The 23485-nt window shown below is 40.1% G+C and overlaps 1 protein-coding gene across 1 annotated transcript; it reads left to right on the forward strand.

Moving 5' to 3' along the window:
* The first annotated feature begins 1261 nt into the window (after window positions 1-1261).
* LOC112283716 (uncharacterized) lies at window positions 1262-17873 on the forward strand. Its single transcript, XM_090251578.1, has 44 exons — window positions 1262-1796; window positions 2087-2865; window positions 3293-3430; window positions 3546-3625; window positions 3733-3750; window positions 4117-4230; window positions 4377-4505; window positions 4825-5019; window positions 5176-5376; window positions 5653-6000; window positions 6193-6640; window positions 6965-7056; window positions 7307-7449; window positions 7584-7692; window positions 7926-8072; window positions 8470-8517; window positions 8716-8844; window positions 9067-9330; window positions 9444-9539; window positions 9629-9714; window positions 9942-10051; window positions 10249-10343; window positions 10551-10700; window positions 10851-11033; window positions 11270-11508; window positions 11757-11898; window positions 12057-12182; window positions 12633-12700; window positions 12770-12917; window positions 13040-13156; window positions 13324-13450; window positions 13678-13781; window positions 13943-14053; window positions 14232-14372; window positions 14682-14726; window positions 14882-15025; window positions 15140-15201; window positions 15338-15491; window positions 15825-16016; window positions 16203-16307; window positions 16415-16549; window positions 16779-17003; window positions 17125-17218; window positions 17344-17873. Exons 2-44 carry the CDS (start codon window positions 2532-2534, stop codon window positions 17511-17513), a joined length of 6306 nt encoding a protein of 2101 aa, XP_090107704.1. The 5' UTR covers window positions 1262-1796; window positions 2087-2531; the 3' UTR covers window positions 17514-17873.
* The last annotated feature ends 5612 nt before the right edge of the window (window positions 17874-23485 follow it).

A 23485-nucleotide genomic window follows, 5' to 3' on the forward strand; every position in this document is an offset into this window, starting at 1 on the left:
TCAGCTGTTCGCTTATACAACAGTTGAAGTAGTGAGACTTGTAGGCGTGGCCAATAAAAAAATGGTGGCAATTTGTGGGTTCCATCAACATTCACTGTGAATACAATGGTGATCCATAAATTTCCTTCTTGTAGCCAACGATTTGTTGTTGAGCGATGGTTCAGTTTGGCACCATATTGTAAGATAATCTTGTTTCATCTATGTTATGCACATTGCACAAATCATAACTTGTAATGTAAGCATGCAGAGTAGACATTGTTGCATCAATACTAACTTGATTAGTTGAGCCTACCTCTCCATGCATTCTGATCACTTTCAGCTTATGGTAAGAGAGAAATTACTCAAACCACCCATTTGAAAACTCCATTTTGTCTTCGAGGATTGCAAGCATCTCTATAAAGCATCAATTATGCTCCTTAATGAGCTCTGCTGATAACAACACATTTTGAGATTGCCTTTGTACAACCTATAAAGCAAGTAATTCTTTGAGGTTGGAAAAGTGAACCATTCTTGGGTGCTTTGCTTGTAGCTAATCTTGGTCCATAGCTTCATACTTGTCTTGTTTCTTTAGGATTTTCCTAATAGCAACTTATGAAGGTACTTTTGCAAGCTTAAACTCAGTTTTAGCCCACTTTGCAAGAACTAGCTATAAGATCAAAGGCTACGCATCCCTTTGCTTGCAGATTGGCAATTGCTTGGCATTGGTGAAGTACGACATTATATAAGGCGCACAAGTATTGGGCATGTAGGAAAGAAAGTACTAGGCTAGCAATAAGTAGATACTTGAGCAAATTCATGATTTCAGCTAAAACTAGTAAGTTTTAACCTCCTATAAATTATGTTTGAGGAGGTGGAACTGACCCTAAAACTTATGAGAAGTAATACTATGTGTGTATGTGTGCAATGTTGGGGATTTGGCTTTTTTGAGGGTTAAAACCTGTACAAACTTCAATAAGTATCCTCTCTCTTCCCAAAGACCCATTCCAACATCAAATTCAAAACAAACTCACTCTATCACTGCCTTCAAACTCCAACCTCGGTCTCAAGCACACACAGTGACACAGTGGATAACAAACAACCCACTTGATGTTGAAGGCTCTACAGTGCACACACATTTACACACACACAAATGGTTCAAAACTGGAGGAAAAAAAAACCAAAGTTAGGTAACCACTCCATGTCTCATGCACCCCAACATGTCCTAAGAAATACTTCAACTTCAAGTTAAAAACACTAGATAAATAGTGGTCATAAATGGTACCCAGTTCTGACTGTAGTGTGGATCCGTCAGCCAGACTAGTAGAACTGGGATTGAAAGCCATAGACTTCACCATTTGCGTACGAAAAGATCACAATGAAGAAGTGCAGGGAAAACAAAGAGGGAACATGAAACAGGTGGAAAAAAACGGAAAAAGAAATAATGGTGCAGGGACAAGGGAATGCCGGCTTGGCTTGTTTGTCCAGTGAAGAAGAAGCAGAAGAAGAAGCTGGGTATGACACTGAGACGACGTGTGAGCTTGTGTGTGTGTATGTGTGCACTCTCGGCTTGCGCACCGTTCAACATCGCTCCAGCATCAATCCCTCTTCACCACCACACTCTCTGATTGATTTCCAAGCCTGCTAAGTAAAGCCGTTGTTGCATCTATTGCTTCGTTATTCCAGTCTCAAGCTGTGTGTTTTTAGCCTGCCTGCCTGCCTGCCTGCCTGTCTCTGTATACCAAGTAGGGTTTCCAGCTTCATCGTCTGCGTTGCTGAAGTCAGCTGCTGAATGTTGCCTCGACGCTTCCGTGTTTTTGGTGAGTTGGGGCTGCTGGTTGTGGTTTGGGAGACGGAATTGGAAGGGGTATTGGGAGGTCGTTGTTCGTGGTTGTGCTGTAAGAAGGGTCCAGAGATTCTAGGGCTGGTGGAGTGCACAGCCATTGCAGTGCGATAGTTCGGTACCGTCACTTGGATGCACCGAGTATTTGCTTGCGAATGTGTTGTTGTGTGGACGGAATGTGATCGTTTGAATTGTTGTGGAATGGATCTGAGTACTTTGAAATTCTTGTCTCGTTTATTTATCAATTGTCATGCGTGTGCAAACCAGGGGTTGGTTGGTTGGAAATGGAAGAGCAATGTGAAATTGATAACACTAGAAGCAGCACCTGGTCCATTTCAAGACTGCTCCAGGCGAACGGAGAGATGGGCACTTGAAATAGACTTGTTTGATCCGAGAGACCATGTGATTTGAGGCTTCTTCCGAATAATGCAGGTTTCAAGTCACAAGCTTAAGTCAATACGCTTCCGCTTGGCTGTGGAGACATGTACACCCTAACCGACACGCGTAGGAATTCGGGGATGCAGGAGAGTAGAAGTGATCAATAGGTAGATGCATCCATAGACAGGAGGAAGATAATTCCTCTGTATCTAGGAGTAACGTGGTTTTAGCAGTCAAGCCATGATTTCGTGTGGATCACCCCTCGCAGCTCAGATTGGTTTTCAGGCTGCTAATCTGAGCAAAGACTATTACAAATCTGTGGCTAAGGAGCTCTATGAGGTGCTTATCTTTTCTGAAACGAGGGCTGCCGGGAAGCAGGCAAATAAAATTTTCATATATTCTATTACGAAATTGCCTTGAGCAAGTCAATTTGGCAGAGAATGATCAAAATCTACAAGTGAAACTCGATTTGTTGGCACTTGTTCTTCGAAATTTGATACACCAGCCCAATTCTGGGACTGTGTTATGCGAAGCTTTGCGAAACCTCCCATGTGTTAGTGAAGAGTTTTTTGCTAACCTGTGTAGAGCGCTAAAGCTTTCCTTGCCGGAGCAAATTGCTCTTGGAATTGCTCTTGCAGACGCAGAAGATATTAGTCAACGCCAACAAGGTAAGCTCTAGTGAGGATTTTCTATTGCCTAGTAGGCTGAGTATGGATTTTCTATTGCCTGAAAACTTGCAATGGAGTAAGTGGTAGGGTTTCTGTGTTGATTGAGAATTGATGAAGGGGCGAACGAAAGCGTTTGTTTTGGATTGGTGGCGTGCTCTCCATGTGCTCATGGTAGTTTATGAAAAAGGGCACTACCGTCTGTTCCACTGCTATTTTCACAATGTACAGTGTGATGCTCAAGTGATCATTATGGTTAATGTTAGATGTAAGAGGTTCTTCGAATGAGTGTTTCACATTTATTGGTTCTCGTACGTTTTTTGTTTTTTGTTTGTTTTTGTTTTTGTTTTTGTTTTTTTTTTTTTTTTTTAGTATTTTTTATAATAACATTTAAAGCATGTTGTTTGTAATTGTTTTTCTGAGCTTGCAGGTCAAGCTTTTTTTGAGACGAAGGTTGAGGAGTGGTGTCAAAATCCTATATCAGATTTGTCAGAAGATTTGATTGAAAGAATTTTATGGTGTCTGTTCTCAAATGAATCACTTCTGAATCTCCAGTCTTCCTTTTTTTAATTCCTTGTCTGCTTTGCAACCACTTGCATTTGACTCCTTGACACTCACTCCCTTTCTTAAGGATGCCGTCAAGGAAGTGGAGTGCTTAAGGTATAGTTCCTTTCTCTCTCCAGTTCTGGAATTGCTGTGCTCTACAATCGCTACTGTGATGTTGTTTAAAGTTAATGTGCTTTCTGAACATGGCTCGCATAAAGTGAGTTAGAGGAGGTTCAGAGCATACATGGGCCATTCTGTAATGTAATTTGCAGTGGAGAGCCGATATCTTCAAAATTGAGCACTTGGCACGTGGACATTGTTTAGGGTGCTATTAATCAACTGGTGAGCTCCTGCTTTCTTTCTTTTCAATGCTGAGAATTTTCGTACAATCGATTTACTCAGGTAGTCATATCTCATAGTTATCTTTATATGGCGTCTACTCTGTAGTTGCTACCTGTTTAGCGAATTCTCCTGTAATTGGTTCTTTCAGTGTCTCTTCTTTTTACCTTAGAAGGATTGAAATAAAGTTTGTAACGAGGATATGACTATGAGGGTGATACTAACAAACCTATTGAATGACGTCAATTTGGGGGGGGGGGGGGATGCAGCATACTTTGTTACAATTTGATGCTCAAATTATTTACATTTTACAAGAATGTTCTAATGCTGTATTTTGATAGTATGTGACAACGTTAATATGTGTTTCAGAACCCGAGTTTGAATTGGAGTTTGATAGTATCGAGGCTAGATTACGAGGGTTTTTATCTGCCCGATGAAAACGCCTTCATTCTATTCATGACTATGTACAAACTGGGGTGTGAGGTAAGTTTCATGTGTGAAACGATATTTGATCTGTATTACATGTTTTTTGCACATAGATTTTCTTACTAGATTGGAGAACTGCATGTATCGGTGAAATCCCGGACTTGGTATAAATGTCGCATTATATTTATTCTTTTTGTGAGCAGGATCCTTTTCCTATCGATGCTATCTGTGGCCATGTGTGGAGAAATGATGAGGGCCAATTGTCTTTCTTGAGACATGCAATTTTATCGGCTCCAGAGGTTTTCAGTTTTGTTCATTCGACAAGGAAACTGGTACGCTTCAATTATTTTTGTAGTTCTTACGGTGAATACATTGCTAACTATGTTGAAACAACATCATGTGTCATTACCATCCTTTTGGTTTTAAGTAAGTGAAGAGATTCACACCGTACATATGTTTAGAATTTTATCAGGGACTGAACCAGGTACTTGGAAGTGTGTGCCCATTATTAATTGTCAAACAGCAATGAATGCAAGGACCTGTGCATGGTAGTGACGTTTGTTGTTTCTCAGACTGAATATGTTTTTTGCGCACAGCCCACAGTACATCTTTGTCAATTCTCTTAGTGGTTGTCCTGGTTGGCACTGGCAGATGGAGACTTCAGAGAGAAAGTTGAAATCACCCAACTATGCCTGGCTTTCTCTAGATCTGGTTGAAGTACTTTGTCGCCTTGCAGAGACGGAGCACGTTGATGAGATTCGGGAGATTTTGGAATTTCCACGTCACCACTGTCCAGAGCTTCTGGCTCTGAGTCTTGTGCAGATCAACAGTGATGTATCTTTGAAGGTATGTTATTCTTAACCCTTGTATGATGCAACGGTGCACTGTCACTTGCCTGCACCTTAGGGACTATAGGGTCTTTGAAGGAGCTCTGTTTACACCTGTATGCAGCCACTTTTCGTGGTATAACCAGTATCTTTGATTATTACTATGGGAGTGCAGGGATCTCAACAAAGCTTTCAAGAGGAAATGCTTTCTCGGATACTTGGACCATTATTCTCACAAGTTACTCTCAGTGCCGAGGGGGAGACTCTTGATCCTTTGTGGAGTAAGCTTTGGGCTTTGAACCCAGAAATTTTGAAAATGGAAATGGTGAATCTCCTCTTCTCGAAGGATCACTCTGTATACGACCAGGTCTTGCAGGTCTGCAAAAGCTTGAAGTTTTATTAGCGTTTATATAGCCTCCATTGAATGTTTTTAGTTAACATTAGTGATTTAACGTAATGAAACATGGATCTTGCTTCCTCTCTCGCTTTTTATAGGTGATCTTCTTGGCAGATTGTAGCACTTCAGGGTTTCTTTTGAACTTGTTGACAACTTTTTTGTAAAGTTTCATATTACCGTATGTGCTGGCCGTTGAATTCATATTTACTGAAATTATTGATGTCAATGAACTCATGTGTTTCTGCATGTCCTCAGATGTTCTCGTTTGCAATACAAGCATTGGATTCATTTCGTGAACGACTAAGCGAGTGGCCTGAATTCATTTACCATATTCTAAAAGTACGGCACATTCATGAAGCCCAGAATGACATTCTAGACTACATTATGAACATAGTTAAAGAAAATCAGGCAGTTGATCCAAGTACAGCTGTTAATGATTCTAATGTTTGCTCTGTGGTAGCACGTCCGATAATTGTAAAAGCCCCGACGAGCCTTTTGCAAGATACTCAAGTTGGAGTTCGCAATTTGAAATCAGCGGTTGACTTTGTCTATCCAGCTGGGAATAGGTTCTCTGGCTCTCAGTCACGATATCTATCAGGACAGGTGGGTGATGAATCATGCATGGGGAAATTAGAGACTAAAGCTGTTAGTTTTATGATTGTAGAAAACTTCTAGGGTTTTACGTTATTTTTTTACAATGATATGTAGCTTCTGATCTTTGTGCTCTCTTTTCCTCATTGTCGAGGTACTCCAGTTTCCTTGGTGGTCCTTACAATTGTTTGGTTCATCTTTTAGGGTTTAGATTCTTTTCTTCAAATATCTGCTAGGAGTTTCTCGTCAACGGCCGAGGCACAATCGCAGAACAGTACTCAGTCTGTTCCACAAGCATCTTTAGATTCCTTGTTATCGTTACAGTCAGGATTTGGCACAAATTCTCAATCACCCTTTCAACCAATATTCCGTGCTACATCTGTAACACCTACACAATATCAACCTTCTCAACCCTCAGCTGAAGAGACGGCTAACAATGTAATGTCCGACGCACAAGCGAAGCAAAGTGCGATCACTCCAAGCTCGCAACCCAGTCGAACTACTGAGACAGTAGTGTCATCACAGCATTCAAGTGCAGAGGCTACCAGCCTTTCTGCAGCAGCTCGTGATTTTCCTTTTTCAGCAGCCTCAAATGGTCACACAGCAAATCAAGCTCACATTCGGACTGGCACGAGGTCTGGAAATGCTTCAGGTGAGGCGATATTCGTATCAGTGCTGTATTTTGAATTTTATATAGTATGTGGTTGAGTATATTCCCATGGAACTAGGTTTAACGTTATGTTCGAATCGGTCATCTTGAGCATGTTGAAACAAACGAATCACCTTCTAGCAGTGAACTTCCATTTCTTGTAACTCATTTGTAAGTGTTTGTTTTAGTACACGGAAAGATGGGCCTGATTATCATCCCACATTACACTTTCAACCTAACTTGTATGTTCATTGGTAATTACCAGCCGTGCTTTCGATCATTCTTACTGCCCTTGGCAACGTTTGTTTAAATTGTTTGATATATCAGGCTCATTTCGCATAGCTATTTCTGGATTTGGACATGCTCTTAACATAGAGACCCTTGTTGCTGGTGCTGGTAAACGGGACAAGCCTATTGAGGTATTTTACTTATACGCAATAGTACGAATTCTTACTTGCATGTGGAGACGTACTGAAGCTCCACTTCGTTAGCTGATATTCGGTCTATCTACTTTGAGATGTGTATATTGTGTACGCCCAACAATTGACTAGTCACTTTTGTTCCAAGTTTTAATGTTTTGATAATTGGCATCTGGTCATTGCTTTGCATATCGTTAATTTTTCAGTAGATTTCGGCAACTTTTTCCATTTTTGTTTCTGTTTTTCTCAGGCACCAAGTTCAGAGATACAGGATAAAGTAGCATTTATAATTAACAACATATCTTGGACGAATCTGGAAGCTAAAGCGGAGGAATGTGCTGAAATTTTGGAAGAGTACTATCCATGGTTTGCCCAATACGTTGTGATGAAAAGGTAAGCATAGATTTTCTTTTGTTTGTCATGTGCGCCCTTGCAAGACTTTGTTATTTACAAATCAAGGCACTCCTTCTGGGTCAAGAAAAAGCTTCTTTCTGTTCCTGGTATGACAATTGTATTTTGATTGACAGAGCAAGCATCGAACCAAACAATCATGACACGTATATCAAATTTTTAGACAAGATGGATTCAAAGGAGTTGCACAAGGAAGTTCTCAGGACAACCTATGAAAACTGCAAGGTAAAAGCTTGAAAGAACTTTTAACTTTTTGGTGCACTCTGGTTAATAAAACATGTCAAGTATGCTGATTTTTGAAATTTTAAATACGCTCTTGTAACTTACTGCTTTCCTTTGGAATGTGAGTAGATCCAAGTGTTCCTAGGTGTCCCTAAAAACGACGTTATCATGCTGCTTGAGTCTGCAGTATAGGTATGTTTTGGAAAATTTCTTACTATGGGGCATTTTTTTGCCAGGTATTATTCGCCTCCAACTTGATTAAGACTCACTCGGAGGAGAGGTCACTTCTGAAGAATTTAGGAAGTTGGCTTGGAAAGTTAACCATTAGGCGGAATCAAGCATTGAGAGCCCGCGAACTTGACCCGAAGTCTCTAATTATCAAGGTACTTTTGACATCTGAAACTCAAGCTGCATAAGCTGCTTTTGTTTCATTAGATTTATGTGTGTAATCAAGTGGTGCTCCACATGCATTTTAGTAGAAACGGCTTTTTCTGGAACGTTTTGAATCACTCTTACAATTCTTTTGTTTTCACCTAATTTTTTGGAAGGTGTTCAAAATAAGCTTCCTCAGCATATATGGCGTGCATGAGCTTTCGAAACTTCAAACGTTGTGGATAGTTATTTTGTACTGTAGTCAGAGGCTGATCCCTTTTCTATTGTTTAACAGATTACTCGTGTCGTAATTAGATAACTTTGAATGAATCGTCAATGTTTATGATGAAGCTGTTCATGTCACTAATCTGATGTGAATGATGTTTACCTCATTCCTTTTGTGTGCAGGCATATCAGAAAGGACTTATGATTGCAATAATTCCATTTACATCTAAGGTGCGAATTGTTAGAGCTAGTCACATGTCTTGAATAGGGAAATGATTGAGAATGAAAATACAATCTTGCAAAATGAGTACTAATGGAGTCTGAAGCATAAATTGATACGGTTCCTTGAGACAACGAATTGTCGGGCTGCAGAATTGTAGTATGTTGTTTTACAATTTGTATTTTCTTCACTTCATACGTCTTTCACAGGTACTGGAGTCCTGTAACCAGAGTCTGGCTTACCAACCTCCGAATCCATGGACTATGGCAATACTAAGCTTACTTGTGGAGATTTATAACTTACCTAATTTGAAGATGAATCTCATGTTTGATATTGAGGTAATGTTTCGACACAGGTTCTTACCATTTGAAATCTGATTCTTCTAAAAATGTATGTAGTCTGCATGGAATCTCTAGCCCTTCAGGTTTTTATATACTTATTAATTCGTGATAAAATTATATGTCTGCAGGTTTTCATTTGCACATGTTAATCGCTGTTTTAATTTTTTTTCGACTTGGCTTAAGAAATTTCAACTAATATTTTTTTTCTAACATTTTCAGGTTCTTTTCAAGAATCTAAATGTAGACGTGAGGGAAGTAAAGCACTCGAAGCTTCTCGAGGGACTGGAGCGTGAGGTGGAAGGGAATCCTGATTTTTCAAACAAGGATCCAATATTTTCCCAGTCACCGTCACCAGCCTTGTCGGCAAGCAGTTCTGCACCTACTGTGCCTGTACCATCTCTACCTCAGCAGTTGGACATGCCTCCTGAACTTCCGAGTGTCATCCAGCCTGCCACATCATTGACTTCATCGGTAATTGCACAGGTTTGTTTGCTGTGGGCGTTGCTTCTGCAACTATAGACGTTTCTTTTTTTAGTTTTTGTATTATCTCCTTCATGATCCAAGAGGCTTTTGTTCACAAGAGGTGTTGTTTTCAGTTAATTGGGGAAGAAAGACCATCACTTGCACTGGAGCGCGCTCAGAATGTTCAAGCTTCGTCTACTCCATCTCAACCATCGTTCCCGTCCACTCAAGTACGTTATCTCCGTCAGGAATTTCTGTTTGCTGCATCTTTTTTGGGTATGTTTGTGGTTTCGGATGCTGACATAATATTGTTGGACAGGCGTCTATGGCAATTCCTGATTTGACATCTTATGTTGTTCTAAATGCGAAATTAGCTGGACTTGGTCAACATCTCCAGCTTGCGAGGTACATACATTAATGACTCTTATTTTTATCAGTTAGTATGAAGCAATCATTTAATCAACTTCTGAATCTTCTCAGAATTGACTTCAATACACTAGCTTGAATTAGACTTTTGTAACACAGTATTGACTGGATAGTATTAATTCACTGAACTACGTACTACGCTAGACTGTGAGAATTGCATTCATGCAGCGTTTAAACTGAAAAATGAAGCATGTTTTGGATTGCAGGGTTGTTCCTGTGGCCATGGAGCGCGCTATTAGAGAGATTATAAGCCCAGTAGTAGATCGTAGTGTGACTATTGCTTGTACGACTACTCGGGAGCTTGTGATGAAGGTTAGTTCTATATCTTTCTATTTGGGTGTTTGAATAATACATCCGGGGAGTGCAATACGAGTAAAACTAGGTACTTCTGCCTTAATCTATTGTTGCATGCAGAAGATAAGAAGTAAGGATTATCCACAGTAGCATGGCACAATATTTGACTTTGCGCTCTCCTATCGAATTGTCTCTAATCTAATGTTATTTTCCTGTAAGATTATGCAATGGAATCGGATGAAAATCGCACGAACCAGTCTGCTAATTTGATGGTAGCTAGCCTGGCTGGCAGTTTGGCCCATGTTACCTGCAAGGTATAGCACAAGAGCTTTGACGTTCAGGTCCCTTGCCTCTGTAGTGATAGAAGTAGTAGTTTTGAGCATCTGTTTGCAATTTTTTATGATGTGCACTATCGTTTATTACTTGAATTACTTTCAAGTTGCTATTCTCTTCTGAATTCTGATTTTTAAATGTAATGCCAAAGAACTCGTCGCCTCACTTGTTGCTTGTTTCTTTGGCAGGAGCCTCTGCGAGTTGCCATGGCAAATTATTTGAGAACTTTTCTGCAGACAGCTCTCGCCCAAGATGTGCTAGAGCAAGCTGTAAATTTAGTCACAAATGATAATCTGGACTTGGGTTGTGCCGTGATTGAGAAATCCGCAACTGAGAAGGTGTGGTTCCCATCTTGGTACATTGGGGATTAGTTTTCAGGTTATGAGAAAATGATGTGTGTTTTTAATTGCAGCTGATGGAAGCTATCAAAGATACTCTCTTTATTATTTGCTATAAGGAATGTTTATGTTACTATGGAGTGTTGACAGGCGCAACGGGATTTAGAAGAGGTGATTGCACCCGCCTTCGCACAGCGAAGAGCCGACAGAATACGCACGGGTTCTGCTTATCATGATAATTATATGTTTACAAATCAGACTCTAAGTAATCTTCCTGAGACCCTGCGTCCAAGACCAGGACAATTATCCATTACACAGGCACGGGTGTATGGGGTATGTGTCAATATTTTGTAATTTATGTAACTTTTTGAATGCTGTGATCTCAAAAGTCCTGTGTGAAATGCTCTTTGCTTTTATCACATTTACGTCTTTGCTATTTCGAACCGAATGTAACTCCATGTTTGTTGATGTGAATTGATTTTGGTAGGATTTTAGATGTTATTCATTGGGTCGTCGCATTCAGGACTAAATATTATTCTGTTGAGTTCCGATGGGTTGTTTGTTGGCAGGATTTTGCTCGATTTCCTTGGCAGAATCAGTCAAGTCACGCACCTGTAACGATGGCAGGTCCTCCAGGTATCACTAATCTTTCAGGGAGAGGCATTTATTCTGTTCCAGGTCGTGACCCTGGTGCTAATTCTCGTGCGTCATTGAATGGAAATCAATCTTCATCAGTACTTGGAGCAACGGCTCAAGTTTCAGATCCATCATCTGATGAGATGGACATTACAGAACCATCTCCGCTAAGGTTTGCTTCTATAGTATTTTGTCTTCACAGAAGTTTTCTTCTAGTTCTCATTTAAATATTTAAGTGAACAGGGACTGTATATAATTGTAGCTTGAAAGAAATTGTATCTTCAGTGATGGTTTAAGATCAACCTTATGATATGGGCGTAACGCATTGAGTCGTATCCTGTATCATTACGTGGTTAGGGATCTTGAATTTTCTCAGAAAATTGATACCAAGTGGCTTGTGTGCTCTATTTCATCGTGCAGTTTCAGCTCGATGGCTTGTGCTGGTGGAGCGGACGCACAAGCTAGACTCTCTCAAGAGACCTCCCTCTCCTTCCCCATACATTCCAATTCATCAACTCCGCCTCCAGAATTCAATGTGGTGGAGACCCCAAGTGCCTCGAAGGTATGATGGTGATTCCTTCATTTCAGGATTTGAAACCTGTGAAGCAGGGCAGAAGAATCGTATTATAAGGTGGTAGTTTTAAAAATTAAAAAGCGAATTATCCTACATTTTTTTCTTTTCCGTTGTGAAATTGTTCGTCACCTGAATAAGGACTGCAGGGTATGCTGGGATCTACACCGTCTTCTACGCCACCTTTGCCTGCTGATTATGTTGGATCTACTGCGCAAGAGCCTTCTCTAACCACTGGAGAGGCTTTGGAGAAGTTCAGTGTAGTGGCACAAAAGGTATGCTCAACGGCATTCACTTGTGGAGGCAGGTAGCATGAATATTATATATGTCTACTATTAACAAGCGACTTGGTTAGTATGCACTGTTAGTTGGTATTGTTATAGATTACCAGAGTGATTAACCAGCTAGGTTACTAGAAAACAGTAGCAATATATATATATATATATATATATATATATATATATATATATATATATATATATATATATATATATATATATATTGCCACGAGGGTGTTCAAATACCTTGAGTTTATGAGGGTGTGATGCCATCAAGTCTGCAGCGATGTTTGCCTGAAAGCCCAGGTTTCACGTACAGATGGTTATTCCCTACTGAGGTGATCCCTGTGTAGTTGTTGATAAAATTTACCTACAGTGAAGTTTGTGGTTTAGGGTAACGATTTTCTTTGATCTGGTAGAGAGCCTGACAATGGTGGTGGTTTTCAGTTGGATCTTTTACTCTTAAGGGCAACCTCGTTTAGCTCTTCGTCTCCTCGCTTGATGATGAAGTGCGGGTAGGACTTGCAAGTTCATGCTTTATACTGTATTTAATTAATTGAGTTGAATATATGAAGTGTTTTCAGGTTTAATTCAATTGATATTAAAAAAAAGTCGTGTTTGGGTTTTACATCTGATGTGGGGTTTCCTTTGCAGGCCCTGGCAAACGAGGTGCCCGAAATCATTTTGCAGTGCGTTAGTAGGGACGAGGCAGCTTCAGCAATAGCTCAGATGGTCAGCTGCGGATTTAAACCTGGAGACTTATGTGTGCATGATACTGTTTGAAACCGTTGCAGTTCGTGGTGGTGCGTCACATGTGTATCTGTCTAATTGATTGAGTGCTTTTTTGGGATTAGGTTTTTAAGCGTCTATATGACAACACTACCAGCCAAATACATGTACTAGTCCACCTCAACATCCTGGAATCCATTCGAGACGTGTGCAGGAGAGTGGTCAAGGAATTGACTAGCTGGGTAATTAAAAATCTTTCTTCCTTTTGTAAATTGCTTGTGTTATTAATGTCGATCCCACATAATGGTGTTAAAGGTTTGATCATATGAGCAGTCTTGATTGAGTGTTTTCTATGACATTATTGTGAAATTCGTGTCTATGCTTGACATCAACGTTCTTTTGTTTTCAGGTTGTCTACTCTGATGAGGATCGCAAGTTCAATCGGGAAATTACTGTTGGTTTCATCAGATCTGAGTTGATCAATTTGACAGACTACGGTTTGCACCTGACAAAGTGTATTGATGGAGGCCGGAACAGTAAGCTTCATATCATCGTTGAAAGCCCTGGTGGATTGGTAACTGCTGTTTTACTTTGTGTCTCCTATACCTGTTGGGTTTCAAGAGATGATGAGCCCACGGTAGAATTGAGCCAATAATCACCTTATTTTTCTCGGCCCAAGACAACCTCTAATCTGGTGTTCATTGTTGTGGGATACAAAGCGTGTTGGGATTTCAAACTTATGAATTTCAACTGCATTGTGCAGATGACGCAGTTTCTTTTGCAGCGTACCTCGTGAAGACGTGTGTCATTGAAGAGGCAGGTGTTACTAGCACAGAGTTTTACAATGTGATCGAAGCTCTTGGGAAGGTGAGCTTTAGCCTTGCTTTTTCACTCCCTGAATTGACGTGTAGATTCTTATTGGAGTTCAATCGTGATTTATGTTGAGCCACAGTTATTTTATCCTAATCATAATCACTGCTAGTTTGAGGCTCACAGTATTTCTATTTTATTTTTCATTGCGGTTGCAGCTGGCAGCACGACCAGGCACTCCTGAGTCATTGCAGGAGTTGGTGGAAATTGCAAAGGGCACACCAAGTACAAACAAAGATGATAAAGGCAGGCTATCTAAAGAGAAAAAGGTGTGGCTTCTTTCTGCAGTGACTTAATTAAATTTATTAAATTAAAGATCTCATCATCACTTTATTCATAGATTTTTCATTTGTAAGACAAGAAGCTTCTTGTTGTTCTTTTCTTTCGACATCGTATCATATTTGTGTGTCGATTCGTAACTTTTCCCACTTTGGATTGTTTGAATAGGAGTTGGCTGAGAGTCATTGTTTGAACTCGGAGACTTCACACCCTGTCACTGTTGGAAGCGAGTCCAGGCTGCAAGAAGGATCAAACATGTCATTTGCAGCCATTGATATGGTTGCAAAGCTTGTTGTTTTGTTGGTGAAGGTAAACTACTCAAGAGTTTAACCTTGTGTCCTTTGTGTTGGTTAATTTTGCTTCATTTCTTTCTTGTATTTCTACTTGTGCTGCTCATGGAATTCTGACCTATTCATCCTGGCTAGTCCAGTGTTCCACGGTTCTATACCTGCATTATACTCAAAAAACTGGGAATATTGTGTTAATGTCATTGGATGGTATTGAGCTGATTAATTCTACAAAGTTACATGGACTTCGAGATTGTGTGTACTTTATTATTTAGTTCCAAGGATTATTTTTCCTGTACTTTAATTCTAATGCTGGTGTGTTGGTTTTCAGTACTCATCTGAGCCATCCCTGAATAAGGTCAATCTTCTTACTAGGGTAAGTTTAAATCTCGATTTCAATCTCATTCAACGGAGGCTTTATCCTATTCATATTTTGTTAGGCTTAGCAAATAACTTTGCTATGATTAGTGTATCTTGAGATGTCTGGTAGAGTCTTATTTTGACGCACTTACGGTCGTGTTGTATCACCAGGTTTTAAACGTGACAGTCCGCACGATGAAAAGGGACCATGACCGCAAAGCAGGGTTCCATCCTCGCCCATACTTCCGCCTCTTTGTCACATGGCTTATGCATTTTAATTTAACAGATTCCACCTTGGATTCAAGTAATTATCAGGTATTGAGGGGATCTGTCGTTTTATTTTCCTTTTCCAGTTCCCGAAAAAGAGAAAGCCTGTTTCATTCTTGCATGTGCAGTATGATTGATTTTTGACGAAGTTTTATTTTGCAGGTTTTGCAAGCTTTCGGATATGCATTTTTGACTTTGCGACCGCTCGATGTGCCAGGGTTCAGGTATGCGCGACGCTCGTATAATTTGGATTAAGAGAACTTTTAAAAGTTTGTGTTTTTCAGTATACGAAATGGTGATGCTTTTGGGGATTCCCGTGCAATGTTCACTGATATTATAATCCTATGTTTCTGTTAGTAGCTTGGCGTGGTTAGAGCTGATTAGTCATCGAACATTTATGCCGAAGTTATTGTTGAGCAACGCGCAAAAAGGATGGTCTTTATTTCAGAAGTTGCTAGTTGCACTATTCAAGTTTATGGAACCATATCTTCGAAATGCCAACCTAAGTGAACCTGTAAGTATGCATGCCTGAGCACGTAACTTGTTAAGCATTATCGTGTAACTACTCCCCCACAAGCTTGCCAAGGTATCAAGACACTTGAGTTCCAAACAAATATACCAGCTGTGGGTGAACCATGCGCTGTTGCTTCATTTGGACTCGTTTAATATGACAGCTTCCTTTCCTTCCAACTATAATCATGTTTATTTGGTTGAGCTCAATGTTCTTCGATATGGGCTAAGCACGCACATTTTCTTGTATGTTCGGCTTATAATTTGTACATGTATCTTGTATGTCCATTCACCTGGGACTAAATCTGATCATATATATATAACCTGGTTTCGGCAGGTGCGACTGCTTTATAAAGGCATGTTGCGAGTTCTTCTTGTGTTACTTCACGATTTCCCAGAGTTCTTATGTGAACATCACTTCAGCTTTTGTGATGTCATTTCGCCATCTTGCATTCAAATGCGCAACTTGATTCTAAGTGCGTTTCCTCGCAACATGCGTCTTCCTGATCCATTTACTCCCAATCTCAAAGTAAGACCCCGAGAATTACTAACAGATGTAGTGTTTATTTGGGTTCTCTACTTCAAGCGCGACTTTGGCTTTGTTATTCTGTAAACCGTTTACGTGTTCTGACAACTGGAAATGTTTTGAAATGATTAACGTGAGGTGTTACCGTTTGAGATTAACTAGCTCTTGTTTGTCATTTGGGGGTTCTAGGTTGATTTGTTGCCAGAAATATCTCATTCACCTCGTATTCTCTCAGATGTTGAAACAGCGTTGAAATCGAAGCAGCTGAAAAGCGAGGTTGATGATTTCATTAAGGTAAGCATGAGTGTTAATTCTAAAAAATGGCAAATACAGCGCAAATAGACGCCCTACGCCTCAGTAACTTACATATTATCTAACCTCTTCGAACTTGAACTGAGCAGAACCGGAATCAACAAACACTCACATCCATGGACTTGAAGGTACGATTGACTCTGTTACCTCAGGAGGCGCAAGCTTCTGGCACACGCTACAACGTGCCTCTTCTTAACGCTTTGGTGCTTTACGTCGGAATGCAGGTATAGCAGTGGCGTTTTTGTGGATCTTGTCAACAAATTCAATGTCTTGAATTGTTTTGACCTGAGTGTCGTCATGTTAGATATGTGGAAGTCTTTGGTTTTGGTCAAAAGTAGCGTATACAGTGCATGAAAGTATTGTATCAATGCTGCTCTGATTTATTATAGACGTTTAGTTTCTAAGTAGTTTGATCAAGTTTCTAATCACTAAAGACGACTCTCTTGTGAGTAGGCTATTCAGCAACTTCATAGCAAGACATCACAGCAGGTGGCAGCACTCACGGCTCCTATTACCCACAGCGCTCCAATGGACATATTTGAGCTACTTGTCAATGACCTTGACACCGAAGGGAGATATCTGTTTCTGAATGCTGTGGCCAATCAGCTGCGCTACCCCAACAATCACACATATTATTTCTCGTGTGTTCTTTTATTTCTCTCTGCTGAGGCATTAGTAGTAAGTACTCTTCCTCTGCATTCAAGCCTCTGGCTTTATTTACGATAGCCGAACACGTTAGTTTCACGTTTGAGGGATCAGTGCTAAGTGCTCACATTTACGCTTTGTGTTACGTTTTCAGGACATCGTCCAAGAGCAGATTACTCGTGTGCTGCTGGAAAGATTAATTGTCAATCGGCCACATCCTTGGGGCCTTCTTATTACCTTCATTGAGAGCTCATCAAGGTATATGCTTGTCTACATTGTTAATAGGCAATCATGCAACCCTTAATTTTTTTGCTGGGGTGAAGCTATGTTGAATGTGTTGAGTTTGTGAATTTTTTTTTGCAACACTGACTAGTATGTGGCTTTCAGAATCCACGTTACAGCTTTTGGACACACAGCTTTACACGTGCTCCAGAGATTGAAAAGCTATTTGAGTCAGTGGCTCGATCATGTATGACTACTACATTGAAATCTAGCGATGATGATCTGTCCGGAATTCCTCCAGCTGACCGCCTGAAAGAGTGAGCTCCCACTTCGGCAGATTTCCACATGCATTAATTGAGGAGCTGGGCAGTCATATAAAGACTTTGGGCACGGTTAGATATCCCATTTAGCCAACGGAGTTACACCTGATACAAGGATGAATGTTAAGACATTCAAGGTGTGTGAAAGATGGTGAAGCTAGCTAATTGAGGAATTGAGTAGCTTAGGCTTGTATAGGCTGCCAATACTTGTCATCCATAGTCAGTTGTTGATCGCTTTTCTCATATATTCGTAGTTTTCCTGGAGCACTAAAGCCAAATGGCCATTAGATCAGCTGTACATTATTGTAATTTAAGTGTGTTTATTGAATTTCTACATTTTTGGATTAGTCTCCTTAAATTATTTTGGTTATCTCTATCTAGCACGTTTGATTCAATCTCCATTAGTGAAGGTAGTAGAGTTCCATAGGATTATCTTATACGTGACTAACAGAGGCATCTTAAACTCGGGAGCTATTTTGCATTGCTGATTCTCTAGCATCTCACTCTAATTCTGAGCTCCTGATTGCATAGGGTAATTCAACCAAGTTATTGCTGCAAGCCTTTATTATGTCGTCTTTGATTCTTTTCCTCTTGGTAGGAGTTGGAAATGGTGCAGGTAACTCTTTTGTGCACCAAACGGCATAAAATCATTTTCTAAATACGCAATGAAAAATAAATGTATATACATATACATGCATATATATGGTGATAAATATATATATATATTGGAAAATATGTTGAAATATCAAGAATACCCTTGTATTCTTGATTATAGCGAATAGCAAATATACACCTCATTTTTTGATAATTGCAAACTACCCTTGAGCTTGATAAGGTGTAATTCCTATTTTAGGTGTTGTAGCCTTGGCAATGGCGGCAGCTTGGATGGTCTGACTATGGGATCAAACACCTTCAATGTATGGGCACAAGCATAAGCTCACAACCCAAAGAAAGCAAAAATTCAACAACCTAGTCAGAAACAAGTGCAAGTAGTGAGGGAGTTGTGCATGTATTCATTGACATGCCCTTGAGTAAGATTTTATGTGGTGCTCAACTCGTGGACACCGAGTTTCAATCACCATAACAGCATGATTGTTTGCAACACGGAAGAAAATTCCGTTCAAATAGACATTGGAGTTTGTAACTGTGGTGACTATGTTCGCAAGCAATTGCTAGGCTTGTTTGCTCCACCTGCACAACAGACAAGACATGGAAATGTGAGCGATTCAATTTCTGCGGTCAACCTTAGACTACAGGGCAAGGAGCTTAGAGTAATTTCTCATGCGGGCATAGGAGCAAAGAACACAGCTTGCAGAGCAGCCAAACAATACATAGAACTCATAATTTGAGTCGGCGTATTTGTGGTTTCGTAGTCAGCGACCTGGCGAATCTGAAGCATGGAAAGGGATTGAGCTTGGAAGTGTCGAATTTCACACTAGTGACGGTGAAGTTCAGAGCTAATTGATTGAACTTGCAGGCCTTGACGTTGGTCAGATTGCGGGCTTCAGCATTACTTAGCACCCAACTCTTGATTTTGATTACAATTGTTAAGAGTATGCCACGTCTTTATCATTTCTCTTTTTCCAATATGCTTTCAATTTTCGCCTTGAACATGCATTTCAACTTTTCTATCTATTGATACATTAGTATTGCCACACCAAAGCATGTAAACCTGAAAATAACACAATCTTTCATCTTATAGTGGCAGAGGTGTTGACATTACAGGTCCACTAAATATACGTATAAGTATTTAGACATAGGTAATGATGAATGATTGTAGAGCCAATTGAGAGAGAGAAGAAGAAGAAGCAAAGAATGAAACTACTATTTACGATATAAGGAAGAAAAGAATGGATCATAATTTCACCTTTACATGTATACACATATACTAGGCCCTGTTCTTTATTATTATGATTATTATTATTATTATTATTATCATCATCATCATCATCATCATCATTGTCTTTTATTGGTATCATCCATCCAATAAAGAGAATCAAGCAAGAAAATCAACACTATTTTTCAAAACATGTGTGAAACATGCATGCATGAATGAACGAGAAAAAAGCATGGAAAAGTACATAAAGAAATTAATAAACGATTTGGTGTGGATGGAGGTTATTTGAGGTCTATTATTATTTTATTCATGAAGTAAATATGAAGGATAAGAAAGGTCCCCCATTCCCTCTTGGTGGTAGTAGCTCATCCATTCCATTGGGGCGGCTTGTCTTGGCTGGTTTGAGAATGTCCATTGAATTCAACACAATAATAATAATAATATATTATTATATGAGGGGGTCTCACCACTGCCCACCCCGAAGTCGGTTGACAGCGTAAATGAAAAAGAAAAATCCTTTTCATTTTGTTCACTCTCACTCTCTATATATAGATATACAGATAGAGGGGGACGGGCTGACATTGACAATATCAACCACAATCCCTCACTATCTCTCTCTCACTTGGGGTGGGTGTGAGATAGTGTAGAACATGCCCCACCTACACCACCACCATATATTCAGTATTCTTATTGATAACTAAAAATTTTACAAATATAAAAACAAGGAATGAAATATCTATCAGTCTACATCCCCCCCCCTCTCCCCTTTTGTGTTTCTACCAATTGGGTTTGCTGCTTTAATTCACCACTCAGATTTTGCCCCACTTCATGAGAATCAGTTCCAACCCTCTCATAGGCTGCAAAGTAAAGCAAAGCACCTCCCCTTTGCTCAATGCCTCTCATCTTCCATGTTCATCCTCCTCCACCTTTGGCTACAGTGGGATCCAGCAACACATGGCTGCCCAGTTGCATGGCCGGTGCTGGGGAAGGAAGGAAGGAGGGAGGGAGGGAAGGGAAACAATGAAGCAACCCCCACCTATTCTCACCCCCCCTCTCTCTCTCTCTCTCCTTTTAATTTGCCTTTTGCATTTCCTTTGATTTTTCCTTTGGCTGGCTGTGTCTGTGTTTTGATTTGTTTATGTTTTGTCTCACATGGAGAGAGCACTTGCATTCCAAGTTTGCCTTATTCAACTTCCATTCTGTGTTGCCACCACACCCCAGATCCCAATGTAATCCTATACTCCTGCATTTTATCCTGAACAAGAGGAGGGCTGCCTACAGAGTGAGGGGGGGGGGGGGCAAAGATATTTCTAATAATAGATGAAATAAAGTAAAATAAAATTGCTTCCAGGGCATCCCTGCTCACACAACCTCCCTCAAATAATCCAAGGTTTGTTCTATGCACTGTTTTGTGAATGTGGGTATACACCCACAAATGAGGGATCCAATAATCTTCATGGATAAAGCACCAAACCAATCCATGTCTGCAGATGTTGTTCCTCAAAGAATAAGTATGATGTGAATGAATGGGGCACTGGAATTCAGCACCACAAGGAAGCAAGTTTTGTCTCTAGGATTGGCGACCACAGCAGCCTCTCTACCCTAAACCCAGGAGGGCCTGTGTGTGGCTTCCCTGTTCCATGGCCTTGGCTTCTACGCAATCCCCCCCACCCCCCACCCCCCACCACCCAATCCCCAAACCCCAAACTACATGTCCCAGTTGTTATAATAATAATAATAATAATAATAATAACAACAACTTACTATTTGCGTATTAAGGCAGAAAACACATAAATAAATAAATAAATAAATAAATATACTCCACCTCCACCTCCCTCTACAGCGAGCTCCACAGAAAGCCCGTTCCCAGAGGCGGGCGGGCGGGCGGGCGGGCGGGCGGGCGGGTGACCTCCACGTAGGCCTATGCCAAGTAGGCCCGCGCACCACCCCCCACACCCCCACTCTCTTTCATTGGTCCATCTGGGCGCCATGTGGAACTCATGACCTCCTACTCCTCCGCTTCCAACCCAACCAATTCATTTTCCGACCCACCCATCTACCCCTCTCTGTTCCCTCCTGTTCCCCTCTCTGTTCCCAACCATGCCAGCAGCAGGCTGCACTGGCCCCTCCTGGGCTTTTGCTTTTTTCTTTCCTGGGGGTTTACTTTTTGCCGTCGTGCATGGGTGGGTAGTGACTGGATGAGGACCCGATCCACTGTGTCATATGAGGTCTGTTTGGTGACTTCCCCTTCACATGGAAATCCAAAAAACGTGAGGGGACTTTTAAAATTAAAATTAATATATATATATATATATATGTATATAAATATTGAATATAAAATTAAATTTATTCATAAATACCAAATCTCATATCCAGACTCTCTTCATGAGACCTTACTTGAATTGATTGGCTATTATTGTGTTCCATGTTTACAGGCTTCCTGTAATCAATCTATCAGCATTTAGTTACAAAGCTCAAAGTTAAAAGGATCTACTAATATGACAGGGTTCCTTTTCTCACAGAGCAGCAAAGCTGATTACTACTCAAATCCAACCCATTTTGTTGAGAAAGTGACATTTAAATCAAGGACCACACTCCTACTGTCTACCTGAACCTTTTGAGGTACAAACTACTTACACAAATTGGGTCAGTTGCTTGTGGCCAAATGAATGCACAGAACCCTGTTTCAGAATGCTTAATTAACTTGCAGCAACCCATTGCCATTCCAAAGAACTGAAATTCTAATAAGAGCAAGTGAGCAAACCCCCACACACAAGGGAAGTCGAAAAGGCATGATGGGTACCTTTGGAGATCCAGCCCACCTTTTTGGATTTGGAAATACTTTCTTAATGTGTGGGATGATGGGCGAGAAGTGTTTTATAGAGACCCCCCCCCCCCACTCAGAGAGAGATAGGAATGAAGGAATGAGAGAGAGGGAGCTAAAGGCAGCCACAAGCTTTGGTTCCCATTATGGAACTGAAGGGCCTGCCATAAATGGTTTGCCAGTATGTACATAAACAGGTTTAGGGGGACGAAGAGATTGAGACCTTGGTCATAAAGTAGTTGTGGCCCACAACAGGAAAGAAAAGGAAGAAAAAGAAAACGAAAACGAAGATGTGATGCTGCAGCAGCCAGCATTGTGATGCAACTCTTTATTCCTTCCTTCCTTCCTTCCTTTTCTTTCCATTGAACTCTATCATCATTAATATTTAGGGCCTAATGACAATTGGAAGATAGATAGAGTTAGGAACTACTTGCATAGTATAGATGGCAGCTTAGACATAGTTATATCACAAGAACACAAGCTACAAGGCAAATATACTTACAAGCACTATGGCTCTAATAAGAGCAATAGACAATTGAAAAAAATCCAAGATATAACATCATAGATTAGAGGATTTGAATATGAGTGGTATATGCACACTTGTAATTAGTAAACTACCCCTTCTTATCATCAAAAGTAATGCAATAATGTAGAATAGAGTAGTTTGGATTTGCCTTAACGACCTATCTAATAGCAACTTTAGACTACTTAGTTTATATGTTCCTAAATGCTTTTATAAGTAAAGTACATTATGGCAAGAACTTGATTTAGATCTACCTTCGGACTATTGTTGGTAATTCAATGGCAACTTTAACATGATTAAACGGTTGCAAGATAAATCTTTTCAATGTAAGTGCTTATTATTAGGAGGCAAGAAGTTAGTATGGAAGAATTTCAAGGACCACTTTTAATTGTTTGATCCTTTTAAATTTCATGGCAAATTCCAATACTCTTTAAATAGTTGAGATAGAGACAAAAGTTGCATTTTGAACCAACTAGACCATCACTATATCTTTAGTGGCCAAACCTTGAGACAAGGTAAGAAATATAAAATTACATCATCGTTGAAAATTATACAATTTTAGACTACTTTCCTATTTGTATCAAGTTCACTCTTAGGGATGAAGGTAAAAAAAAATAATAAAAAATAAAAAATAAAATAAGATGAGTCACTACTACTTCTTTGTCTCAAAGGTACAAGATGTAGTTATACAAATCTAAACAACGGTAAGGCAACCCACTTCTACCTTCTTTTCTATGCTTTAGTGCTTCATTCAATGATGTAAGAAATTTTATTAATTAAAAGCAAAGA

Source organism: Physcomitrium patens, chromosome 6 (assembly GCF_059467195.1).
Source record: "Physcomitrium patens ecotype Gransden chromosome 6, ASM5946719v1, whole genome shotgun sequence".
Lineage (NCBI taxonomy): Eukaryota > Viridiplantae > Streptophyta > Bryopsida > Funariales > Funariaceae > Physcomitrium > Physcomitrium patens.

What these genes read in the sequence shown, in the direction of transcription:
- LOC112283716 (XM_090251578.1), top strand. Translation starts at nt 2,532, where the DNA reads ATGAGGTGCTTATCTTTTCTGAAACGAGGGCTGCCGGGAAGCAGGCAA. An exon ending in GAGGTCTGGAAATGCTTCAG is followed by an intron (nt 6,641 to 6,964) that starts GTGAGGCGATAT and finishes TTGATATATCAG; the next exon opens with GCTCATTTCGCATAGCTATT. An exon ending in CTTCAGCAATAGCTCAGATG is followed by an intron (nt 12,918 to 13,039) that starts GTCAGCTGCGGA and finishes TTTTGGGATTAG; the next exon opens with GTTTTTAAGCGTCTATATGA.